General features: G+C 42.2%; 1 protein-coding gene across 1 annotated transcript in view; it reads right to left on the reverse strand.

Moving 5' to 3' along the window:
• Nucleotides 1-25267, reverse strand: part of Anapc4 (anaphase promoting complex subunit 4) — a 38756-nt gene that overhangs the window by 11944 nt on the left and 1545 nt on the right. Inside the window, exons 2-19 of the mRNA XM_004656154.2 lie at nt 21731-21836; nt 18038-18170; nt 15820-15894; nt 15656-15682; nt 15521-15565; nt 14949-15033; nt 14254-14358; nt 12279-12362; nt 11158-11244; nt 10194-10258; nt 9530-9572; nt 9340-9416; nt 7661-7761; nt 7526-7577; nt 5277-5332; nt 2083-2129; nt 480-536; nt 109-165 (exon numbers count right to left, since the gene is read on the reverse strand). Of these exons, the coding sequence (XP_004656211.1) occupies nt 109-165; nt 480-536; nt 2083-2129; nt 5277-5332; nt 7526-7577; nt 7661-7761; nt 9340-9416; nt 9530-9572; nt 10194-10258; nt 11158-11244; nt 12279-12362; nt 14254-14358; nt 14949-15033; nt 15521-15565; nt 15656-15682; nt 15820-15894; nt 18038-18170; nt 21731-21836 (1302 nt within the window). The remainder of the gene's footprint in view (nt 1-108; nt 166-479; nt 537-2082; nt 2130-5276; nt 5333-7525; nt 7578-7660; nt 7762-9339; nt 9417-9529; nt 9573-10193; nt 10259-11157; nt 11245-12278; nt 12363-14253; nt 14359-14948; nt 15034-15520; nt 15566-15655; nt 15683-15819; nt 15895-18037; nt 18171-21730; nt 21837-25267) is intronic.

A 25267-nucleotide genomic window follows, 5' to 3' on the forward strand; every position in this document is an offset into this window, starting at 1 on the left:
TATAATCAGTATTAAACTCCCCAAGCTTTGGATAATATAGATTAATACTACTGCAGCTTCCAAGTTAATTCTTATTAATCAAACCCAAATTAAATCCAAATCCCATACCTGTCCAACTTTCTCAACGTTGAAGTATTTTCCTTTCCTGTTATAAAGGTCTGGAGCCTAAAGAGAATAAATACACTTTAGTTCTAAAGTCAGCTCACAATAAATTTTAAAAATATGAAATTTAACCCAAAAGTCCTATTTTATAAGAAAGCTGTTACTTGCAGTTATTTTTATACACTGTAAAACAGATACAAGCAGAAGCTCAATTGATGAATTGTAATAAGTATTGCTGTTAATTAGCTCAATAGTTTGTTTTTTTTTTAAGTAATTAGTAAAGGCTTCAACCAAACTGGGTTAAATTTACATCTTACCACTACTAAGGCTTACTGAAATTATTTCTAAAAGTAATTTATAGAATACCAATTTCTTACCTCATTGAAATGTTCAGTAAGAAATTCTGCAACGAATGTGATATCTTTCTGAGTCATCTATCAACAAAAAGGGTAAATAAATAAACAAACAAACAAACAAACAAACAAGAAAGTTTCCCAATAAGAGCTTAATTTACCTGAACAATGTTGGGGGAAGGACAGGACGGGGTGGGGTGGGAGTGAGTGAGCTACAGGACTTGAAAGGAGAAATGCTGTGTTCTGAACGACCCCCTCAAAGATGAATCCCATCACCCCTTGTCACAATCCTGACATTACAGAGGAAATGCTGCTTAGTAGGCTTCAACTTAGATGATAAAATTTATATACTCAATTTTCAAGATAATAAACATACATTTAAAACTTAAGGAGTTGGGCTGGAGAGATGGCTTAGCAGTTAAGCACTTGCCTGTGAAGCCTAAGGACCCCGGTTCGAGGCTCGGTTCCCCAGGTCCCACGTTAGCCAGATACACAAGGGGGCACACGTGTCTGGAGTTCGTTTGCAGAGGCTGGAAGCCCTGGAGCGCCTATTCTCTCTCTCTCCCTCTATCTGTCTTTCTCTCTGTGTCTGTCACTCTCAAATAAATAAATAAATAAAATATTTAAAAAAATAAAAAAAAAACTTAAGGAGTTAAGCCGGGCGTGGTGGCACATGCCTCTAATCCCAGCACTCGGGAGGCAGAGGTAGGAGGATCACCATGAGTTTGAGGCCACCCTAAGATTCCATAGTGAATTCCAGGTCAGTCTGAGCTAGAGTGGAACCCTACCTCAGAAAACCAAAAAAAGAAAAAAAAAATTAAGGACTTAAAGTAGGGAACATAAGAGATACTATGCCACATGTTATAAAATCCTCCAGGAAACATGGAAATTATAAATTTAGCAATAATCATAGCATTTTGGGAAATGAAACAAATGTATAAAACATAAAAATCAGGCTGGAGAGATGGCTTAGTGGTTAAGGCACTTTGCTGCAAAGCTTAAGGGCCCAGGTTCGAGTCTCCAGGTCCCACATAAGCCAGATGCACAAGGTGGAGTTCATGCAGTGGCTAGAGGCCCTGACGTGCCCATTCTCACTCTCGCTCCACCACCCCTCTCTCTGTCTCTAATAAATAAATAAATAAAAATAAACCTTTAAAAAAATCCTCTTTAAAAGTCTATTGCCTGACATCCTGTTAGCTATGTAAGAGTACCAAAAAAAATCAGCAAAACTGATCTCAACCAGGAAAATATTGATACATTACATAAGTAACATACATCCTTAGGTATCCATGTAAGAGTGGTTCTAAGACCTTCACAGATACCAAAAATCCAAAGATGCTCAAGTCCCTCACATAAGACGGCATAGTATCTAACCCAGGCACAGCCTCCTAATGTACGGTCCAAAGCAATTCTTCATCCAACATGGCCCAGACTCTGCTTTAGTCATCTCTAGATTGCTTATAAAATTTAACATAATGGAAATACTGTGTAAACAGTTGTTGTACAGTAAAGTCTAGGCAACAGTGACAGGAAAAAAAGTCTGCATATATTCAAAGTTATGTTCTGTGTGTGTGTTTGGGTGAATTTGCAAACATGGACACACAGGGCTAAAAACACCTGTATATACCTTATTCAGCTCAGGAAGCACGTGGTCCTCTGTCATTCTCAACATTGCTGGGAATAAAAGTTAAAAATCACCTTTAAAGGAAAACTAGACACAAATAAAAAGACAGATTTCAAAGACTTTACTAGGTTAAATCTTCCATTATGAACAGCTTCTTTTCACTAAGAAACATTTTTCTTCCCAAAACTATAAAGTTCTTCCCCAAAACTGTACACAACTTAAATCTGACTTACATTTTCGGGATCAAAGCTATTGGTTTGACTAAACTATTATTTTTCCTTTTTTCTCTTCAACACAGACCTGATTCCACTCAAGACAAGCAAATTTAACTGCCATTATGCACCGACTCCACCTGTAAGAGAATCTTTCTTCCAAAGCTTTTTTTTTTCTTTTCAAAGATAAGATCTCACTTTAGCCCGGGCTGACCTGGAATTCACTATGTAGTCTCAGGGTAGCCTCGAACTCACAGCAATTCTCCTATCTCTGCCTCCTGAGTGCTGAGATTAAAGTCGTGCGCCAGCCCACCTGGGCTTCTGAAGCTTTAAGAAATGTGTTTATTTCCTTTGATCCTGTTTTGTCAAATGCATTTGCACTAGTATTTATGTGCGCGTACACACCTCCATATATGAAATACTGACGCTTCTCTTGTCTGTCCCTCACAGGCCGCCCTTGCCAGCAGTGTTCTCTGTGCGACGCACCTGAGGGCATGACGAGGGCACTGTGTTTCCTTCTGCGCAGTCTCTGACTGAGTAGCATCGGAAGTGTGTGCAGTCAATGACACATGGGTCACACATTCCTCCTACACACACACTGTCTTAGCAACCTTTAAATTGAAACTTGTAAGCTATGTGAAAAACAAAATCTAGTCTACTCATTCATCCCTGGTACATATTGATTCACTGTAGGTTCTAGAGAACAGTTACAAAGGACGTCCTCTCCTTCATAGAGATCCCATTTTACACACAAGAGGAAAGGCGGCCCAGCTACTGCTGGCTCCGAGCCAGAGGACAGCTTTCTGGTCCAGCATGTCTTCCTCAGTGCCAGGCTCTAATGAGCAGTAACTCGTTTCTCCTCTAGTTCCAAGTCTCTATTTATAATAGAAAAAGAGCAGCTAGATACAGTACAGAGAGAGAGAGAGAATGGGCACTCCAGGACTTCAAACTGTCACTGCAAATGAACTCCAGCTGCATGTGCCACTTTGTGCATCTGGCTTTACATAGGTACCAGAGAATCGAACCAGGGTCCTTAGGCTTTGCAGGCACGCCCCTTAACCACTGAGCCATCTCTCCACCTCCTGCAACTCTTATTTCTGTCAGGATTTTTGCAATATACATATAAACTCCCCAATTATCCTCCAACAATTCTAAGTAAAACCAAACCACAACTTCCATGGTGGCTTTAATGAGGTGTCCCCACAGGCACAAGTGGTTTGAACACTTGGCAGTGCAGAGACGCTGTGAAGCCTTACTGGAAGGAAGGGCTGTCTCTGGGAGTGGCTCTGATCTATGTAGGTGTGATGCCCTGTCGTCTCCCGTGCCGTGCTTTCCCTGCCAAGACGAAGCTCCCCTTGAAAGTGTATGCGGAAACCAACCCTGCCTGCCCTAAGCTGCATCTGGCCAAGTGTTTCATCCCGGCAACGAGAAGGTAACTGCTGCAGCTTCCTCGCCAAGAGCACTTCTAAGGTCCGGTTCAGTTCACTGTTGTCATTCAGTCTAACTACCACTCCGATCCTAAGCAGGCTGGCCTGAGAAACGCTCTGGCTGCTCATTCCTGATAGTACCGGTACTGTTCCAAGGACATGGCTAAGAACTTAAGTGTCAACATCAGAAATCATTTGGTTTCTGAACAAAAGCAACTCAGACTGACAAACATAAAGTCTACTTTTATCAGGTTAAAAGCTTTTAAAAAGATCTTAAAACAGCAGAGGTCATTCAGCTTCTTTAGAAAAATACTGCTATGTGAGAAATGTATGTTAGGTTATTTCCAGGCTACTAAGAGCTCACAAAAATACCAGTATAAATGGACCTAAATTTAAAATAATGCAGATATTACAAAGTGAATATCAAACCATCTAGTGTCATCTCAATAGGGATCAGTTAATTGACATGCCAAGTGCAAAGACCTGTGGAGACATGAAGAAGGGTCACAGTGGTCTGCATGTCCCTCAGCCAGGGGCTCACTGCCTGAAGACAGCAGCCGTGCTCCAATTCCTTCAATGCCCCTGAAAACCCTGGGAACTTTAAAGAGGCCAGAATGACTAAGTAGATATGCAATGTGAGATCATTTTAATAAATTTAAAAGGCGCATTTGGCTGGCTGGTGGCTACTACCATGCATGGTATAGAAACAGAAGATCAAAGTACAAATCAGGAGAGAAATTACTCAGGGGCTTGTCAAATATTGTGACTCAACAGTGTCTAATACATAGCAGAGATTCAAAAATTCTGCTTTAACCTAAAGAAATACTGGTTTTTAAAATTTTTATTTATTTAATTTGGAGGGGGGAGAATTGGCATGCCAAGGCCTTCAGCCACTGCAAATGAACTCCAGATGCATATGCCACCTTATGTACCTGGCTTACGTGGGTCCTGAGGAATTAAACTTGGGTCCTTTGGCTTTTCAGGCAAGCACCTTAACCACTAAGCAATCCCTCTAACCCGTGTTTTGTTTTGTTTGTTTTGTTTTTATAAAGGGTGACTTGTCAGCAAGTGGCAGGTACTACAAGTTGGCTTTGATATTCTATGATGGAGAATGAAGTAAGACTGGCCATGAGCTGACAACTGAAGTGGGTGAAGGATTCCAGGGAGGCTCCTCGCACCCTCTAAGATATCAAGGAGGCCCATCACACCCTCTAAGATACCAGGGAGGACAGGTGTGGTGGCACATATCTTTAATCCCAGCACTTGGGAGGCCAAGGCAGGAGGATGGCTATGAGTTCAAGGCCAGCCTGAGACTACATGGTGAATTCAAGATCAGCCTGGGCTAGAGCAAGACCCTACCTTGAAAAACATAAATACACACACACACACACACACACACACACACACACACACAAGTACACACCTACCAGGGAGGCCCATCACACCCTTTATCTACTTTTGCCAGTTATTTGAAACTTTACTAGAGTAACTCAAAGTCTATGATAATATTTCTATTTTTTTAAAGCAATAACAACAATGTTTTTCTCAATTAACTTACCAACATACAGCCACCGGAAAAAAGCCTTGAAGTTTTTCATACTACTATCTATGACTCTAAAAAGATAAAAATAAATCAGAAACAAAAACTACCATGTGGCATTCTTGTATTATATAGGTCAACTGTGATGAGAAATGTAAGCTTCCCTGCTCTACTTCACCCTCTCTAGATGACATTTCAGCCCCAAGGACAGCAGATTTTACAAATCGAGCATATCCCTAAAAATAAAATTTAAAAACAGCAAACTCTGATTCTTTTCAAAAATAAAGCAAATAACTCAGATTATAACTGGTTATAACTGTGTGCTACAAACTGTACAAAAGTCTTTCCCAGCATTCAGCAAAAATTCAGGGAAAAAAAAACAGTTTTCAGCACTATTCTCAGTTTAAAAAAAGTAAATTCTCAGTGGTCAGTAAAGCAAAAAACATCAACTCCAATAGGAAATCATTATTACAGGTTTGAATGATGTCACTACCTCTATATCAATAGGCACAAGTTGACTTTTGGTTCTGACAATAAATGTGTATGCACATGTATGCAAATGAATTAATAAAAAATATTTAACTAAAATTTTAAAAAACATTTCAATCAACAGAAAAAGCAGTATCATTTCTCCTCACATTCTGTCTTCTGAGCACAAGAGTCTACAGGTATTACCTCCACAAAGGGACAGTGGATGAGGAGGGTGTGTATGTTATCAAGTCACAACCACAGCTCAGGGAATATTGTGGAAAGATTGTAAGAGCTACAGGTTGAGACATCATGCCCAGAGGCATTCCCACGCCCCCAGCCCCGCAAAACAACTGACTGCTGCTCCCACAACCCCACAGGGAATACCTATAACCCCACTGAGGAGGGTCCCCAGTGGAATGGGGGCAGGGACGAGGGAAAAGAGGGTACCAACACATGATGATCCATACGAAATATATTAATAATAATAATAAATTCAAAAAAGATTTTTAAAATCTGCAAAGAAAAGAAAGCAAATTTCAGAAATGCTGCGGACTAGTGATGGCAGAAGCTCCAAAGAGAACACTTGGTGCAGACGGAGCGGGAGGTGGAGCTGGCCGCCAGGACAGCCATGGCAAGCAGGTCAGGCGTGACTAGGCTTAGAAAGACAGCAGCTCACAGTATGACCCAAGCCCGCGCTACTGCACTGGACGTGACTGGGAACCCGCAAAATTCAAACTCAACTACTAGTTAGTCCTATATCAAGTGTTAGAAGAATAAACTTGATAGCTGATGCCCCTACAGGAAATAACCATATTTAAAAAAAATATGGCCTACTGTCTCAGAAAAAAAGGCACAGAATCTACACCATACATTCTCAAATATTTCAGAAAAAAATAAGTAGTCAAGGAAAGAATGCGAAAAAGCAAGAAAGTCAGCAGACTACAGTGAAAATAAAGCCAAAAGATTACAGGAAAATCAAGACAGAAAGGGCAACTTCTAAAAAACTGGTAAGTGCAAGAAATACAAAATAGTCATGGTTTAGAGAAAAAGTGAAAGTAACCTATGAAAGAACTTGAGAAAGAAGAGTTAAAGTGACTCCCTCTGGGAAGAAGCCCAGAGAGGTGACAGGTAGGGCTACAAAATCTTCACACGATCTCGATGCAATCATTAGCTTACTTTAATCATGTGTACTTTTGATAAACATTAAAAATTTGGGCTGGACAGGCGTGGTGGCAGAGGTAGGATTGCAGTGAGTTTGAGGCCACCCTGAGACTACATAGTGAATTCCAGGTCAGCATGGGCTAGAATGAAACCCTACCTTGAAAAACCAAAATTAAATTAAATTTAAAAAATAAACTAAAAATAAAATAAAAATTTGGGCTGGAAAGGTGGCTTAGTTAAGGCATTTGACTGTGAAGCCCTGCTGTGCCCATTCTCTCCTCTCTCCCTTATTGCCTTTAAAAAAATATATATTTTTATTTATTTATTAGAGACAGGCAGAGAAAGAGAGAGAGAATGGGTGTGCCATGGCCTCTAGCCACTGTAATCAAACTCCAGATACATGTGCCACCCTCTGCATCTGGCTTACATAGGACCTGGGGAATCGAACCTGGGTCCTTAGGCTTCACAGGCATGCGCCTTAACTGCTAAGCCATCTCTCCAGCCCTTTATTTCCTCTTTCTAATAAATAATAAAATAAAAATTCATATTATGAGAACCAAGACAACTTGCTACATTCTTACACAAGTAAAAAGTGAAAACTCTCAGATCAATAATCCTACATTACCACTACTTACTGAAGAAGCTCATTGGCCTTCAGTATGAAGGAACCCACAGCAGTAATAGCATCTAAGAAGAAAGAGACAAATAAATAAGTCACTTGACTATGTAAACAGAAACTAATGCATTCTATTGAGAAATTAAATCACTACCTTCAATGCCCGCAGCATCTAGTCCAAGAGGTTCATATTTTTGCTTCCACGAAGCCATTCCTTTCAATTCACTCAAATGATACAGTAATGACTCGGAGCCACTGGCAGAGCAACAGAAACCAGCGTCATTACTACCTCCAAGGTGATGGTCTGCACCGAGCTTGCTGAGCCATGCTAAGTTTTCAGAAATGAAAACTGAACATAATTGTAATTTTCTTTCTATAAGAAAGAATAATTTCCCCAAACTATTTCTAAAAACTAGAAGAATCAAGTGGCCATCATGGGTATTGAATTTAGACATGAATAAAAGCAAGATTTTATCTTGTAAAATGCTCAGATTATGTTCTAGGTAGTCCAGTTTTGGGTGGTGGTTTTTGTTTGTTTTTGCAGTGCTTAGATCAAACCCAGGGTCTTCTGCATGCTGGGCAAACACTTCACCACTAAGCTACTCCTCCAGCCCCAATTCTACACTTTAAAGTCAGCCGTATGTCTGTTCACCAAACAGCTACCTACACAAATTCAACATTTATTGGGCTCTGCCTTTAGGTCAGGCACTGTGGTAGACACTGGGACACAATGGTCATCAACAGTGCGGTCCTTCTGGCCTCTGATGCAATGGGGAGATGGTCACAACCCCATGGGCGCACACACAGCGGGTGAGGGAGAAATGGAAGCAGCTCACTAACTGACCCCAGGAGCTGCCACCTGCTTCTCTGAAGGACAGGACCGAGCCCAGAGCTAAGGACTTAAGACCAGAGCAGGTGGGAGTGTTCCCCAAAGGCAGAAGATGTACAAAAGCCCTGGGTGGAGCTGAGGATGTATCTCAGGGGAAGTATTTACCTAGCCTGCCTAAGGCCCTCCGTTCAATTCCAGCACCATTATAACTAGCTAACTGATGGAAGAAGCAACATTAAAGAAAAAATAGTCGTGGGTGGAAAACACAATATCAACTTTAGAAAAGCAAAAGACTACTATGATATAGGAAAGCAGAGGTAGTATGCTAAAGGCCATGCAAAAGCCTTGGTTTTAAGAGCAAAAAGAAGACTGCTCACATCATTACGTTCATTAGGGAAAATACAGTCAAGGGAAACAGTGTGGCCTGGAAGAATAAGCTAATGAAAAAGGAATTCAGGGACCTGAAAAGAGGGGGAGGAACTAGGTACTCAGAGAGACCGAGCTGCATTCTCAGCATCCACTTGCAAATGCTCCACTCCAGAAGTTGTGGACAGGACTGCATGGGACCTGGGAGAGCCTGAGCAAGTCTCAGCTTGGACAGTCTGTAACTATGGACTACCTGCACAACTGACTAAACTCCACTTTCTGTCTGTGCAGTGAGGAATTTCAGAACTGTCAAGACATTAAATGAAAAAATGCATAATATATTAGTTATAAAATCATAAAAATTCAGATTTCATTGTTCACAAAAAGGGTATATGACCTATTTCAAAATATACCTTAGGTTTACATGTAGCCAGGTGAAAAGACGGTGAAAATTTATCCCATAACGAAGCATCATTATTGACTAATTCTTGGGTGTGCGGAGATTCCCTTCAAATGCCAATGCAAATAGCTAGAGAAGGCTTTGAAACTGCTAGACAATGGAGAGAAGGTTGCAGATAGAGGACCAGTGGCATGTACGTGCGGATGCAATACCAAAAAATTCTACATCACCTCCATACCTCTGCAAGTGACTTATAACCAATTTTTGTATACTGGAATATGATGACTCTATAGACTGGCCAAGCTTTTTTAAGCCCTAATTAAGAGAAGAAAATATATTTAGCATACAACTAGGATACTATATGCCATTCAAAAAAAAGAAAAAAGTCGACGTGTGCGCAGCCAGTTAGAAACATGTTTAAACAGCACCTTCACTGTCAGCTGGTTCATCAAGAGGGTCTGAAGCTCGGCACTACAAGGAAGAAGAAAGTGCTCTGGTCACTGCTCCATTCAACTCTGAATACACCACTTCAAGCTCGAGTTTCTAAGGACAAACAAGACACTGAAACAAAACTAACACAAAGAAATAACCCCGCAAAAATAAGGAATTATATTCACAAGGCACAGACAGAAACAGGAAGCAGGAAAGGCCAGGAACAGGCTAAATGAAGCATGTTTCAGACCAGGAGGGAGAAGACGACACTGGAAGTCGACACCCACAGCGCGGAAGCCAGAAGACGAGCTTGGCTGCATAAACATGCTGAACTTTTATACATGTCACAATGACCCTATTTACATTAAAAAGTTTACAGAAAACCCTCCATAGACTCATAGTTCTTTTGTGATAATGAACATAATTACTCTTGCCGGGCGTGGTGGCACACACCTTTAATCCCAGCACTCGGGAGGCAGAGGTAGGAGGATTGCCATGAGTTTGAGGCCACCCTGAGACTCCAAAGTGGATTCCAGGTCAGCCTGGGCTAGAGTGAGACCCTACCTTGAAAACCAATAACAATAATAATAATAATGATAATAATTACTCTTGAAATAATTCATGTTTCAAAAGAAAGAGCACCTAACCCCAGTTTCTTACCTGGCTTTCCCCCACAAGAGCAGGTGCATGAACTCATCCTGCACTGATGTGGTGGTATTCTTTTCCTAGACAAAAAGGAAACGTTCTCATGACACGTATTTTATGATTTAGATGCATATTTATTCAAAATTACAGGAATAAAATTCTCTCTTCACGTCTATCTTACTTCAAATCTTTATGTGAACTGATCACCTGAGTACCTATTCAATACCTGTCCTTCTTCATAACCCCAGCTCTACCTGAGTCACACCGGGGAAGAGAGTTGGCTACGGTTTGGAGGTTAATTTTTCTCCACAAGGACGCATATGCTGGAGGCTTGTCCTCAGTGTGGTGATGTTTAAGTGGTGGAATCTTTAAGAGGTATGTCACAGGGAAAGCTGGTTAGGTAAGTGGGGCCACTGCCCTGGGAAGAAATTAAGGGAATCTCATGGGACCCTGGGTAGTTCTTCCAAGAATAGGCTGTTGTACAAGAGCAGGGGTGGCCCTCCACACTGTCTGGCTGCCTGTGTCAACACACGATGCCTGTCACACATGCCCCTGTCAAGATGCCATGTGCCAGGAGGCCCTCCTCAGCAGAGGAAGACCAAGTGGGACTACACGCTCCTGAACGTCCAGCATCTGCAACTAGAATGAACCTTTCTCAACACTGTGTGATTACAACAGACAACTGACTAACGTGGTTTCTTTAATACGTCTCCCTGAAAAAACAGTGAAGTTAGAACAAGCCACCTAGGAAAAATAGTGGTCTTAGTCTTTTACAAAACAAACTTTTTTTCTTTTTCCTTTTATGTGTTTAAGTCTTTTGAGACAGTGTCTCACTCTATATAGCTCAGACATGTTTTGAATCTCACGGTAATTCTCCTGCCTCACCCTCTCTAATGCGGGAATGCCTGGCTCTGCTCCTCATGTATCTCATGTACTAAACAGAGACATCTATCTTCACAGGAAATTTCAGTTTTATTACCTGTACAAACTTAGTGAGACGAGAATCCATCTGCATTAGTATTTCTTCCCATGCTTCACACATACACGTTAATGACAGATTTATATACTGTCAGCAAAAAGAAGAAAAAAGAATAAAACAGTAAAAAATATTAAAATCAACACATTAACTACGAGGAAATCCAGAATGTACTTTCAATCACTCCTTTAACTCAGTGGAGCCCTAGAAGAAAAGAAGACTGTGGCTAAGCTTTGGCAATCACTTGGCTCTGAATCTATCAAATGTCCAGTGATACTTAAAACTCTGACTTAGAACTTAAATTTGTCTGGTAAAAAAAGTAGACTTGGGCTGGCTGTTTGAGTATGCTTTACACGTACTGTCAAAATGCTGGCGTGCTTGCATGCTCGGCTTTCAGAGGACCCTGAAAAAGACAGCCATCCCTAGAAACCTTTAACCTCAAGTAAAGACCACAGTAAAATAAACAAAATATCTGCAGTTCTCTATAGGCCCTCCACGCAGATAGGCTCCAGCCCTTGAATGTGGGCTGGCCTGTCTCACTGTAACAGCGCACGACAGAGAGGCGCTGCTGAGTCCAGGGCCTCCAGAGTCGCACCCCACTTCCTCTTGCATCCTCCATACTCCAGCCACTACCATGTGAAAGAGCCTGGGCTGCCCGAGGGATGTGGAGCAGAGACAAAGCCATTCCAGCCTCGGGACACACATCGGCTTCCATGACCAGTCTCATCAAGGGGAGCTACACTAGGCTCACATCCCCAGAACCTTCTGAATGAGTCCCCAGCCCAAACTCTCACCTGCAAAATCATAAGCTAACCTAAGGTGGGATTATTATGAACAAAAGCCAGATCACATCAACTATTTTTCCATAATATTTGACCTCTAATAAAATATGTGTTTCTAAGTATGAAAATATTTAAAAAGATTTAAATATTTTTCTTGATTTTTGGGAAGGCATAAATACGATTGGATAAGAGAAGATTATCGATTAAATTTCCTTTGTTTTTTAACACTTTCTAAATATTATAAGAATATTACAGGTAGCTCTACAAAATAAAGAGTTTTCTTTATGGAAGCTTAGGAGCTTATGGTAAAATACTAGCATAAAGCAGGTTATGAATACATGCCTGTAAGAGAGCTGAAATGTGAGTGAACTTCCTGGCCATCCGTGTTACTTCAGGTAAGAAGGAATACAACAGGTTGGTTTCAAGCTACAAAATAAGAAGAATACAGTGAGTCACCACCCAATGTACTTGCATTTTAGAGACAAATATGCCCATCTCAAAAACAGTAACTTGGAGAAGAATGTATGAGAAAGATTATGTCAGAATTCTGCCTCTTTGAGCATAAGACAGCTCAGAGATAAACAGACCACTTCAGAATTTTCTCACCTACATATGACTAGGCCCAGTCAAAGAGTATCCTAGTCTACAATGTAAGTCATATGTGATTTATATCAATTTTTAAAAAAGAAGCTTTTCCCCAATACTAAATAATCATTTTATACAAAAGGCAATGTGCTGGCTGCTGGCTGAGAGCGCAGAGCCTGGAGCCAGACTGCCTGGCATCACTTCCCAACTCTGTGACATCGCTTAAGTTCTGCCCATGTCCTCACCTATAAATGAGGTTAACAATTAGTATCTCTTATCTGTATTGCTGTGTTTGAAGCACTACTTGATGCACACTGAGTGGTCAATAATATTGGCCTTCATTATTACTAGGGACAGAGTCCTTAACAAGTACAGTAGAGTTAAGCGCAAACAACGAGCATGGCCATGAGAGACCATCAGAACACTACTCTGGCGTTCAGATCCCCAAAACCCATGTGAGGTGCACATGTGTGTAATCCCAACGCGCCTACCGCAATGAGAAGTGCATCAGGAGAGCCCTGAAGCTCTGAGGCTTGCTAGTGTGGCCTTCACAGCAGCAAAACCAACCAGCAGAAACCCTGGCCCCTAAAGGTGCAGGATGAGGACGGACGACTTGAGTTCTCCTCGGATCTCCACAGGCTACCATGGCACATGGTGGTGGTCTGATTCAGGAGACTCCCATAAACTTAGGTGTTCTGAATGCTAGGTGTCCAGCTGGAGGCAATTTGGGCATTGGAGACTCCTGGAGACAGTGTACTGTTGGGAGTGGGCTTACGGGCATAATAGCCAGTTTCCCCTTGCCAGTGTTTGGAACACTCTCCTGCTGCTGTTAGGCAGGAGGTGATGTCCACCCTCTGCCCATGCCATCATTTCCCTCTGCCATCACGGAGCTTCCCCTCAAGTCTGTAAGCCAAAATAAACCCTTTCCTAACACAAGCTGCTCTTAGTTGGGTGTTTTTCCACCAGCAAAAAGAAGCTGACTGCAATACACTTGCATATGGTGTGTCCACACACACAACACACACACACACACACACACACACACACACACACACACACACACACACACAGTTTTATGAAAACACTGCAGTAAGTAGAACATGATATCCACTATAATAGCATTCAATATGTAAGAGCTAGAAACCCCAAATAGACTTTTGTTTTGCTTGTTCATTTTAAGACTCCAGCAGTAAGAGTTATAAAAACCTGTAAGCACTGGATTCAGCTCAGGGGTAGAGATGCTGTAGCAGTGTGAATGGATCCCCCCAACCCCAATAGATTTAGGAGTTTCATTAAAGCATCTTGGATTTCCAGCCACCTGGCTAGAGAAGGTGTCACTGGGTGGATCTTAGGGTCCAACCCTAAGGTGTGGTGGTGGATTGGGAATTCCAGTCTAAAGATATGCCAAGTGCCTGAGTTCTGCCTGGAATTCTCAAGTGTGCTGTGTGATGTGGCTTTTGGATTTTTTGGCTTAGGGTTTAGCAAGCCAGCTTCTTCTGCCATTATAGAACTTCCCTTGGATCTGTAAGCTTCAATAAACATTCCTTCCTCTATATCTATGCCTGGTCTACAAGTTCATCTCAGCAGCCTGAAGCTGTCTGCCACAGATGCTTAGTATGTGCAAGGCTTTGAGTTCAATTCCCAGCACCAAAACTTAAAAAGACCCACCTATAAAACTTAACATAAAACCTACAACACATATATGCTCTACTGCTGCTGCGTTAGTACTTGCCTGGAAGTATGACACTTCGGAAGCACCGCCAGCCGAAACCTCCGTGACCACTGACAATGACTTCAGGTCACTTGATAAACATAAAGCAAGACAAGTGCCGGCAATCTGCAAGGTAGTTACGTGCGGTATTACTGACAGGCTGCATTTGCTTATGTACTGGAAGCCAAAATTCACACAGCCCTTCACAAAGTAAACACACATGTCCCTGGTTCCTACCATACCTCTGGAGTAGGTGAGACGAAGTATCCTGCTAGATTGCCCTTCCTGATTGTAAAGACACACAGACACCCTGATTTCTGCCCCTTCCTACCAAAGGTCCCACAGAAAGTGTTGGAGAACACACACAGTCCAGAACCCATGATATTGGTCACCCCCTTTCAAGGAGTAAGAACAAAGAGCACTGAAGAGACTGAGACTCGCCACCCTGGCAGACAGCACTGAGCTCAGGACTGCTCCTGGTGATGCTCTTTGCATTCCAATGGCAAATTCTAGAAAAACTCATCAGTCTCCTTTCACCAATAGTGCCTATCAGTACAAACACCCCACCACTACCATTTTATCTTAGTAAGAAAATTATCCTCTGGATATTCAAGAATGAACTCCAACTGAAACACAAACTTAGTTTTAGTCTCATTCCTAAGTAAATTAGCTATTCTAAGAGAAATAATATGAAAGATTTTTCAAAAAAAACTTACCCCTGTGACTCGAGCAATTTTGAACATCCCATAAGCATAAAGCTCAATAAATCCAGAGTTTCCTCCAAGGACAAGAATGTTAAGCCTGATTAAAAACAATGCAGTAAGCTGAGAGCCACCCTTGGCATCATGCCTGTGCTCCTACCAATCAGGAGCTGCCCACTACTGCCCTACAGCTACGGCCCTGTCATCTTCCTTTCCTTTTGTGACAACAGGACAATGTAAGTTTCCCATGGCCTAAAAAAAATCAGTTTACATAAAAATTACACACTAACAATTGTATTTATAAATCAATAATGAAACCACCCTTTTGTCAGATAGTTCACAGTGCCATCAAGCTATGTCATGGATAGGTTGGAAAACACATTAAATAAGTTTAAAGTAATCAAAGACCACATAATAAAAATAAAAGGCACTGATATCTGTATGATATTGATATGTTAACATACGAGATATTAACATTGCCAATAACATAACATGCCAAAGAATTTGCTCTTGAAATTTCTGAGAATCGCCTCATATACGAAATATCAGCATAAAAAAATTCGCCTTAAGATAGCTATATGATTTACCTGACATCTCCCAAGAGCTTAATGATTTCATCAGAATTTTCTTCACTAGAATATAAAAATAAGTTAGGTCATCTTTCAATATCTTTCAAATAGTAAAAGATTTCCTTCTTTGAAAATCAAAAAGGTATAACTTACCTAAATATTTTTGAGGTGTTGCTATAACTAGGAGAAAACAGAAATAAAGGTATATTCTTGAAAGAAATATGTTTCAAATGCATGAGAAAATTGCCATAGTGTTGAAAGTAGAAAAAAAAGAAATCTCCAAGATTAAATTAAAGGAATAAAATGGTGACACTTACTTTTTTGGCAATGTAGGCAGCTTAGGCAAAAGAAGGTTGGATTCATCCTCTGCATTGTAAAAGGATGTTAGGACACTAAAAGGAAAAACCAACCATGACATCAATGGCAAAGGTTTTCCTTCTTTTCCCATGAAAAATGCTAGTTCTTAAAAAAGGACTCACAGTTATATTTTTATCTCACTGTAACAGTTACATATAAGAAATAGCAAAGAAGAATTTTGGGAGGAAGAGGGTATTTTTATTTGAGAGACAGAAAGAGGAAGAGAGAGAGAACAGGTGCACCAGGGTCCCCAGCCACTGCAAACTAACTCCAAACACATGCGCAACTTCGTGCATCTGGTTTATGTGGGTCCTGGGGAATTGAATCAAGGTCCTTTGGCTTTTCAGGCTAGCACATTAACCACTGAGCAATCTCCCCAGCCCTTTTTTCTGTTTTTATAATACTTTTGGTGCAAAATCTACTGTGTGTGTGTGTCTACCTCCCGTGCACCTGGATTACAAGCTGCTGCTGCACTCAGCCAGCATTTATGTGAGCCCTGGGATCCAATCTCTGGTCCTCACGTTTTCATGGCAAGCTCTTTATCCATTGAGCCATCTCCCCAACCCGAAATGTGTTTCTTACAAATCAAATTAGCCTATCCACTATACATACAGAGGAATGAGAATAAACCATAAACAATTTTCTCGGCATATGAAATACATATTGAGTATTCTGACAGACTGAGAATTTATGATTTCTTAATCCTCATCCAAGAATCCACAGCAAACATACACGTGCTAAGAATAACTTTGGGGAACCCTGCAGTTACTGTATGGCATGGCTCCTGGCTCTATGGCTGACAGGCATTTGGGGGCTGCACAGCCCAGCAGAAAAGGAGGCTGTGTCACAGGTCTGAAATACTCATGGGAGCTGGGATAATAGCTGCAGACCACTGTGCCTGGCTCAGAAATGGTTTATTTCCCTTTCTTCTTCAACTCTACCTCCAAACATAGCTGGAAATAAATGGGTATGCAAGTAAAGAAGGGGAAAGAAGAGTACTATATATATTTAAAGTTGTTGTTTTTTTTTTTTCTCAACAATAGCCAAATCACTGATGCCTTGATCCATTTTCACTCAATTCTCATACCTCACCTATGTGATTAAGTTAAATTGTTTCATGAAACAAGAAAGCGATGGGGACCAGGGACACAGAAGCACCTGTTCAACGTCAGGACAACATGCTCCTTGTAGCACTGGTCATATTCCACGAATGTTTACTAATATACAAAAGAAAAACTCTTAGCCAGGCATGGTAGTGCACCCTACCTCGAAAAAAACAAAAAGAAAAAAAAAACTCTTCATAAAGCCAGTACAAAAACAGAAAAATCCCAAGGACAGCTGAGGCTCTACTTCCTCTTCATAAACTTAAAACTACCAGGTACACACACTTACTATAGATATTTACTTTCATTGTAAAAATTAAAAATTTCAGTCAAGAGAATTACTACCTAATCAGCAAAAAAGAGGAGAAAACCTTGGTTCTTCAGACATTATTGCTACAATAAACAATAAAAAAAAAAAAAATGAGGGCTGGAGGGATGACTCAGCAGTTAAGGTAATTACCTGCAAAACCAAAGGACCTAGGTTTGATTCCCCAGTACCCCACGTGAGCCAGATACACAAGGGGGCACATGCATCTGGAGTTTGTCTGCAGGGGCTGGAGATCCTGTGCCCATTCATTCTCATTTTCCCCCCACCGCTCTTTTTCTATCAAATAAATAATAAAATTTTAAAAAATAATCATAAATGAAAAAATCAAGTTGGACATGGTGGTGCATGATTTTAATCCCAGCACTTTGGGAGGAGCACTGTGAATCCAAGGCCAGGCTGGGACTACAGAGTTAGTTCTAGGTCAACCAGGGCTAGAGTGAGACCTACCACAAAACAACAATGACAAAAAAGGATCAGGAGTTAAAGGCTATTCTCAGCTACTATGTAAGTTCAAGGACAGCTGAGGCTCTACTTCATCTTCATAAACTTAAGACTACAAGGTATACACACTTACTACAGATATTTATTTTCATTGTAAAAATTAAAAATTTCAGTCAAGAGAATCACAAGTTCAAGGACAGCCTAAGCTATACTACAAGACCCCATCTAGAGATGGGAGAGGTGGTGATATCCCTAAAAATGTCCCAAGTATCCCTTGTGACTCCTGGTGTTTTCTGGTTACTCTACCTGCTTTCCACAGTCACTTCCATCCAATGCATACAAGAAACTGGGGCCTCCACAGAGAAAGAGTGCAAGCTTTCAGGTTTTTCTACATCGCACAAAATAATTTTCTTGGTGTCAGCAAGTGCAAAGGCCAAAACTGAAATTAGATAAGGAAATGTTAGAATAAATTTCGTAAAATATTGGAGAAAAATAAATGAGCATTTCACTTACTGTTCAGTTTTACTATACCAAACACATTTTAATCACAGCAATCATTTAGCCACAACTATTTTTTTCAAGGTAGGATTTCACCTCTAGCCCAGACTGAACTACAACTCACTCTGCAGCCCAGGCTAGCCTGGAAGTCACAGCGTGTACCACCATATCAATCTTAAAACTCCTTTCTTTAAATAGTTTCAAGTGTTCACACAACATGAGCAATCTATTTCTTTTTTGTTGTTGTTTGTTTGTTTTGTCCAAGGTAGGGTTCCATGCAAACCCAAGCTGACCTGGAATTCACTATGTGTCAGGGTGTCCTCGAACTACCGGCAGTCATCATGCCTCGACCTTCCAAGCGCTGGGTTTAAAGACATGCGCCACCACACCCAGCAGCAGTATACTATTTCTCATGGACTATATATCCTGCCTTATACCAAGTCTCTAGACTGGAGCCTAAGGATCCAGGTTCAATTTCCCAATATCCACATAAGCCAGGTACACAAGGTGGTGTATCCATCTGAAATCCGTTTGCAGTGGTTGGAGGCCCTGACACACCCATCCTCTATCTGCCTCTTTCTCTATCTGCCTCTCTCTCTCAAATAAATAAAATAAAATAGTTAAAAATTAATTAATTAAAAATGAAGAGTACACCAGGCGTGATGCTGCATGCCTTTAATCCCAGCACTTGAGAGGCAGAGATAGGATAATTGCTGGTGAGTTTAAGGCTAGCCTGGAAGTACAGAGTGAATTCCAGGTGAGCTTGGAATAGAGGAAGAACCTAGCCTGATTTTTTTTTTTTACTATAAGAGTACATACTTTAATAAAGATATGGCACATTTATACAACAGAGTTCTACTCAGCAATAAAGAAAAATGAAGTTATGAAATTTGCAGGAAAATGGATGGATCTGGAAAGGATTATACTAAGTGAGGTAGCCCAGGCCCAGAAAGCCAAACATCACATGTTCTCTCTCATAAGTGGACTTCTGTGTGAGTAGGAAGAAAACTCCGTAGCAAAGGCCAGTAAGCTAGAGAAGAGATATAAAAGGAAGAGAAAGGAAGGGAGGGGTACTTCATAGGATGGTGTGGTATATATGCAAGTAGAAGAATAGATTAATGGGGTTGAAAAGGCCCAAGTGATATCAGGGGAAGAGAGTGAATAAAGGAAAGGTGGAAGGAGGGCTAATGAAAATCTAAAAGGCTACAAATAAATCATATGGAAACCTACTTTTTTGGACAATGGAACACTCAGGAGCCGTGGATTGTTGCTAGAATATTTTCAGTGCCAGGGATGGGACACCTTCCAGTGAGTTGTTGGCCAGGGAGGTCCCTGATACCCCCAAAACTTTACAGGCCTTTTGTTTCCCAGCAGGAATAGATGGTAAGACCCTATTGCTGAAGACTCTACATACTTGGGCTGCAAGTCCACTGAGAAATCCTGCTGGAACTGAGCTGATAACCTCCTCCATGTAGACCAGCTGACAGAATGCTGGAAGAAGCCATTCTGCATGCAGCTCAATGGAAGGAAGAGAAATCACCAGTGAAGATCCTCAACAGTGGACACTGCAAGCCTTTAAGTGGCCAGCTAGGCCAAATGAGCCAACGGGTGCAATACTGGCATGTCTGTCATGGTGGAAACCAACTGCCCTCTAATTGGACTGGAGGCCCGCTCCATGGGAGGGAACAGATCCCTGATACTGAAAACTCAAAACAGGGTAGCCATGAGCCCTAGGGGTGTAACATCTGCTGCTGTCTGGATAAATGTATATATTATGTTTAGCAAACTGCCCAGTAAGCACTTCTCTTAATGTTCATACCCTTATATTAATGCTACTCTCACTTTTGGTAGAGAGTCTCCTCTTTTCAGATGGCAGTGACCTTGGGATGACTCAGAAGGCATCATGGTGCTGGAAAGAAGTGACAGGAGTGCTCAGTACTGCAATATCTCTATCAAACCTTCCAAGGCTCAGGGTCTATTGCGGAGGAGGTGGCGGAAAGAATGTAAGAGCCAAAGGAAGGGTAGGACTCCTTACAAAGTGCTTCCCCCAGGGATGGAGAGATGGCTTAGTGGTTAAACGCTTGCCTGTGAAGCCTAAGGACCCCAGTTCAAGGCTCGATTCCCCAGGACCCACGTTAGCCAGATGCATAAGGAGGCGCACGCGTCTGGAGTTCGTTTGCAGTGGCCAGAGGCCCTGGCACACCCATTCTCTCCTCTCTCGCCCTCTCTGCCTCTTTCTCGCTCTGTCTGTCACTCTCAAATAAATAAATAAAATTTAAAAAAAACAAAGTGTTCCCCCCAAACACAAAATGGCCTGGATATCCATGACCTCACAGTGCCTGACAATACCTACACAAGATCATCATAATAGGAGGACAAGATTATGACATCAAAATAAAAGAGAGACTGATTGAGAGGGAGAGGAAATATGATGGAGATTGGAGTTTCAAAGGGGAAAGTGGGTGGAGGGAGAGCATTACCATGGGATATCTTTACAAGCATGGAAGTTGTTAATTAAAAAAAAAAAATTGAAAAGGAAAAAAAAAGTACATACTCATTTTACAAAAAAAAATTTTCTCACAATCCCACGAGTGACCACATTTTATTGTACTGACTGTATGTAGCCCAGTTGGGCCCACCAGTGTAGAAAAACACAGGAGGAAGAGCTCCGTGATCAGAGCCACACCAAGCTACATATAAAATGTTGCAGGAGGAGAAAGACCACACAGCAATGGAAGAAACAGTCACAGCTGATTGGTCTCCAGATGTGGCAGCTATGCATGCCCACAGAAGACACATGAGCCTTGCATTTAGTTAACCCACTGTGAGGAGAGGGGCCAGGGTGGCATTGTACACTGTGAGGAGCATCAAACGATGTGGGATGAGAAGAAGAGAGCACAGGAAGAACAAAAGCAGTTTGTATGTTGTTAGAAGTTGCTTCAGTTATCTGTGGCAAGAAGCCAGAGCTCATTTAAGTGCCATCCTTCCAACATGAGAGTTATATGAAAACATTCTAAAGCATACAAAAAAATTCAGGCCCGGCATGGTGGCACATGCCTTTAATGCCAAAACTGGGGAGGCAGAGGTAGGAGGATCTTTGTGAGTTCAAGGCTACCTGGAAGACTACAGAGTGGATTCCAGGTCAGACTGGGCTACAGTGAGACCTTACCTAGAAAAACCCCAATTTTTTTTTTTTTTTTTTTTTTTTGAGATAGGGTCTTGCTCTAACCCAAGCTGACCTGGAATTCACTCTCACCCTGTAGTCTCAGGGTGGCCTTGAACTCATGGCAATCCACCTACCTCTGCCTCCCAAATGCTAGGATTAAAGGCATGCACCACCACACCTGGCTCCCCCCAAAAAATGTTTTTTTAAAGTCCCATGGGGACAGCTATAATTTGAATATATACCAAGAAAAATTGTTTCCTGCTGAAAACAAACTTTCTTTGTAGAATACTCTTTCAGAAATGAAAAAAAAAAAAAGTTTTTAATATTATCATTACGTTTTCCATCGGGTCTCCAAGCTAGACAGGTCACTTCCTTTCCTGTATTTTCATTTGGTGGGAAACTCCAAACACGATGGAAACTTGCAAGTCGATGAAGCAAAACCTACAATAAAACAGACAGAGTGGCAGAAAATTAACCCACTTCCAGAAACAAAGTGAGCTTAAATCTCTACTACAACATAATTTTAATTAACCCTTGAATAAATACTTATCTGAAGAACACAAGAGCAGTTTTTGAATAAGCATCAGGTATTTTTCAAAGAAGTGGGTGAAATGAGAAGGTCCAGTTTAACCCCACGCCCTAAAAGTTTTCCTATCATTTGTCAACAGACTTACCTTTTAGAAAGGAATAAAAAGGCTAAGACAAAGAAAGAAATAGCACTAAGAAAGTGTGACATAGTCAAAAATCCCTGGATTTGCCATCAGACATCTTAGCACTTAATTTCAGCTGTGTCACTTTCTAGCCAGGAGTCTTAGAACAATAATGTCCACCTTGAGGTCCCAGGGCTCCATGGGCTTGTAAACAATGGCCCTCACCCCAGCTTCAATCCAACCACTGCAAACAAGGAAGGCCAGCTTCAGACCAGCATGTGCTCCGAAGAAGACCTCCCCATCACCTTCCTGGTCCTAAAAGATGTGTCTGCACCACAGCCTGCTGCCTCACCTCACAGACAGCCCTCCACTCCTGGTGACACTGCTCACCACAGGAATTCAGGCCTCCCAAGAGCTGCACATCTCCTGGACTTGACTCTCTTTGCTATGACCTATGACCTTATGACCTTTGCTATGACCTCTTTGCATGCCTATGACCTTACTTCCAAAGCCTTCACCCTCTGCGCTCAGGCATTCACGGTCACGAGCCACCATCCTTACTTCATTCTTTGTTCTATACTGTTCATCACCAGGCCTCCAAGCTGGACAGGCCTCTCACTGAGGGCGTGCTTCCTTGCAGCACCTGCAGATGGTGGCACTTGGCCACTCCATGACCCACACTATTGCTAGCAGGCTAAGAGACAAAGCAGATGTCCTCCTCCATTCTCGATGCCATTTCTGGAAGCCTTCTCTTCTCTGCCCTCCCCCGACTGAACCTCACACAGCCGGACAGCCCTGGGCATTCCCCTCCCTCACCCGTGCTTCCCAACACTCCCCACTGTCATTCCTGGTGACAGTTCTCTACTATCTCTCCTCCAACGACTACATCTTTTATTTTAATTTATTTACTGGAGAGGAAGAGGCAGAGAGAGAGAATGGGCGCACCAGGGCCTCCAGCCACTGCAAACCAACTCCAGATGTGTGCACCCCCTTGTGCACCTGGTTGATGTGGGTCCTGGAGAATTGAACCAGGATCCTTTGGCTTTGGAGGCAAATAAATGTCTTAACCGCTAAGCCATCTCTTCAGCCCAATAACCACATCTTCAATCTCACCTCAACCACTCCCAGGGTCACACCCTCAGCCAGCTCATGAGTGACAATTCCAATGCTGCCAAGCTTTTCAAAATGACCATTCCCACTTTCCATCCAATGTGTTCCAGTTCATCTCTACAACATAACCTTCCCAGGACATTGGTCCACTGACTCTACCACTGGCTCATTGTCACACCCCTCCCACATGCCTTCACTTCCCTCCTTGATGAGGCCACAATATTAGGTTCTTTGTTACAGTCACTCTTCTTGCACGTGACTGTAACTCCCTTGCATCTCTCTTGCTTTGTCATACTTGTCAAACAATCCGAGCTAAACCACACCATGCCTGCACCCACACAGTCCACCAGAATGAGAAAGATGGACCACCACTCACTGGTTTCTACAAAATTACACGAACGCAGCATCACGTGGCTCTTAATAGTGACCAGCAATAAAAGGGTGGAGGGGAGTAATATGCTCAACATACACTATACATTTGAATAAGAATGCTCCTATGAGGCTGGGGAGATGACTCAGTAGTTAAATGTGCTTGCTTGCAAAGCTGGTGGCCCAGTTTCAATTCACTACTTTCCACATAAAGGTAGATGCACAGAGTGGTGTATTCATCTGGAGTTTGTTTACAGCAGCAGAGAGGCCCTGGCAAGTCCATATTCACTCTCTTTCTGTTTTTCTATCTATCTCTCTCTAATACATAAAAATGTAAATAAAAAAAAAGAAAAAATGAGCCACGTATGATGACGCACACCTTTAATCCCAGCACTTGGGAGGCATAGGTAGGTGGATCACTGGGTTCAAGGCCAGCCTGGGACTAGAGTGAATTCCAGGTAAGCCTTGGCTTGAATGAGACCCTACCTCGAAAAACAAAATAAAAAAATAAAAAAAGAAAATATCCTTATGTCACACAGTCCCATGTACTCAGTAAATATACATAATGAATTTTTTTGTTGTTGTTGTTTTTGGTGTTCAAGGTAAGGTCTCACTCTAGCTCAGGCTGACCTGGAATTCACTACGTAGTCTCAGGGTGGCCTCAAAATCATGGCAATCCTGGGGCTGGAGAGATGGCTTTGCGGTTAAGCACTGGCCTGTGAAGCCTAAGAACCCCGGTTCGAGGCTTGATTCCCCAGGATCCACATTAGCCAGATGCACAAGGGGGGGCACGCATCTGGAGTTCGTTTGCAGGGGCTGGAGGCCCTGGTGCGCCCATTCTCATTCTCTCTCTCTCTGCCCCACCCCCACCCCCCCCACCCCCGTCGCTCTCAAATAAATAAATAAAAATAAACACAAAAATCATGGCGATCCTCCTACCTCTGCCTCCCAATTGTTGGGATTAAAGGTGTGCACCACCATGCCCGGCTCTATGTAATGAAGTTTTTAAAACATATTTTTATTGACAACTTCTATACTTACAGACAACCAACCATGATATTTCCTTCCCTTCCTCTCCCCTACTTTCCCCTTCATAACTCTGCTCTCTGTCATATCCCCTCCCTCTCTCCATTAGTCTCTCTTTTAATTTAATGTCATCATCTTTTTCACCTATTATGAGGGTCTTGTGTGGGGATTGCTAGGCACTGCGAGGTCTTGGATATCAAGGCCACATTCTGTCTGGACAGTTGTATGTAAGAACTGGTACCTTCCTTTAGCTCTCACATTCTTTCTGCCACCTCTTCCACAATGGACCCTGAGCCTTGGAGGGTCTGCAAACGAACTCCAGACACGTGCACCCCCTTGTGCATCTGGCTAACGTGGGTCCTGGGGAATGGAGCCTCGAACTGGGGTCCTTAGGCTTCACAGGCAAGCGCTTAACTGCTCAGTTTTCAGTGATTGGCTAATCAGAGTGCCCTAGTGACCCTCCCGTCTCTGCCTCCCTTCACACAGGAGTTACAGGTGGGTGTCTTGGGTTTTACTCTAGCCTGGGCTGACCTGGAACTCTGTCATGCCTGGTATTTATTTATTTATTTGAGGGAGAGACAAAGAGACAGTGAGTGAGTAGAGGCTGCCCAGCAAGCACTCTTTTCACCCACTGAGCCATCTCCCTAGCCACCTTTCCTTCCTTCCCCCCTCGTCCCCCAGCCACAGCCACACTGCTCGTTCTGTCTTCTAGAGCCG

Source organism: Jaculus jaculus, chromosome 11 (genome assembly GCF_020740685.1).
Source record: "Jaculus jaculus isolate mJacJac1 chromosome 11, mJacJac1.mat.Y.cur, whole genome shotgun sequence".
NCBI classification, from domain to species: domain Eukaryota; kingdom Metazoa; phylum Chordata; class Mammalia; order Rodentia; family Dipodidae; genus Jaculus; species Jaculus jaculus.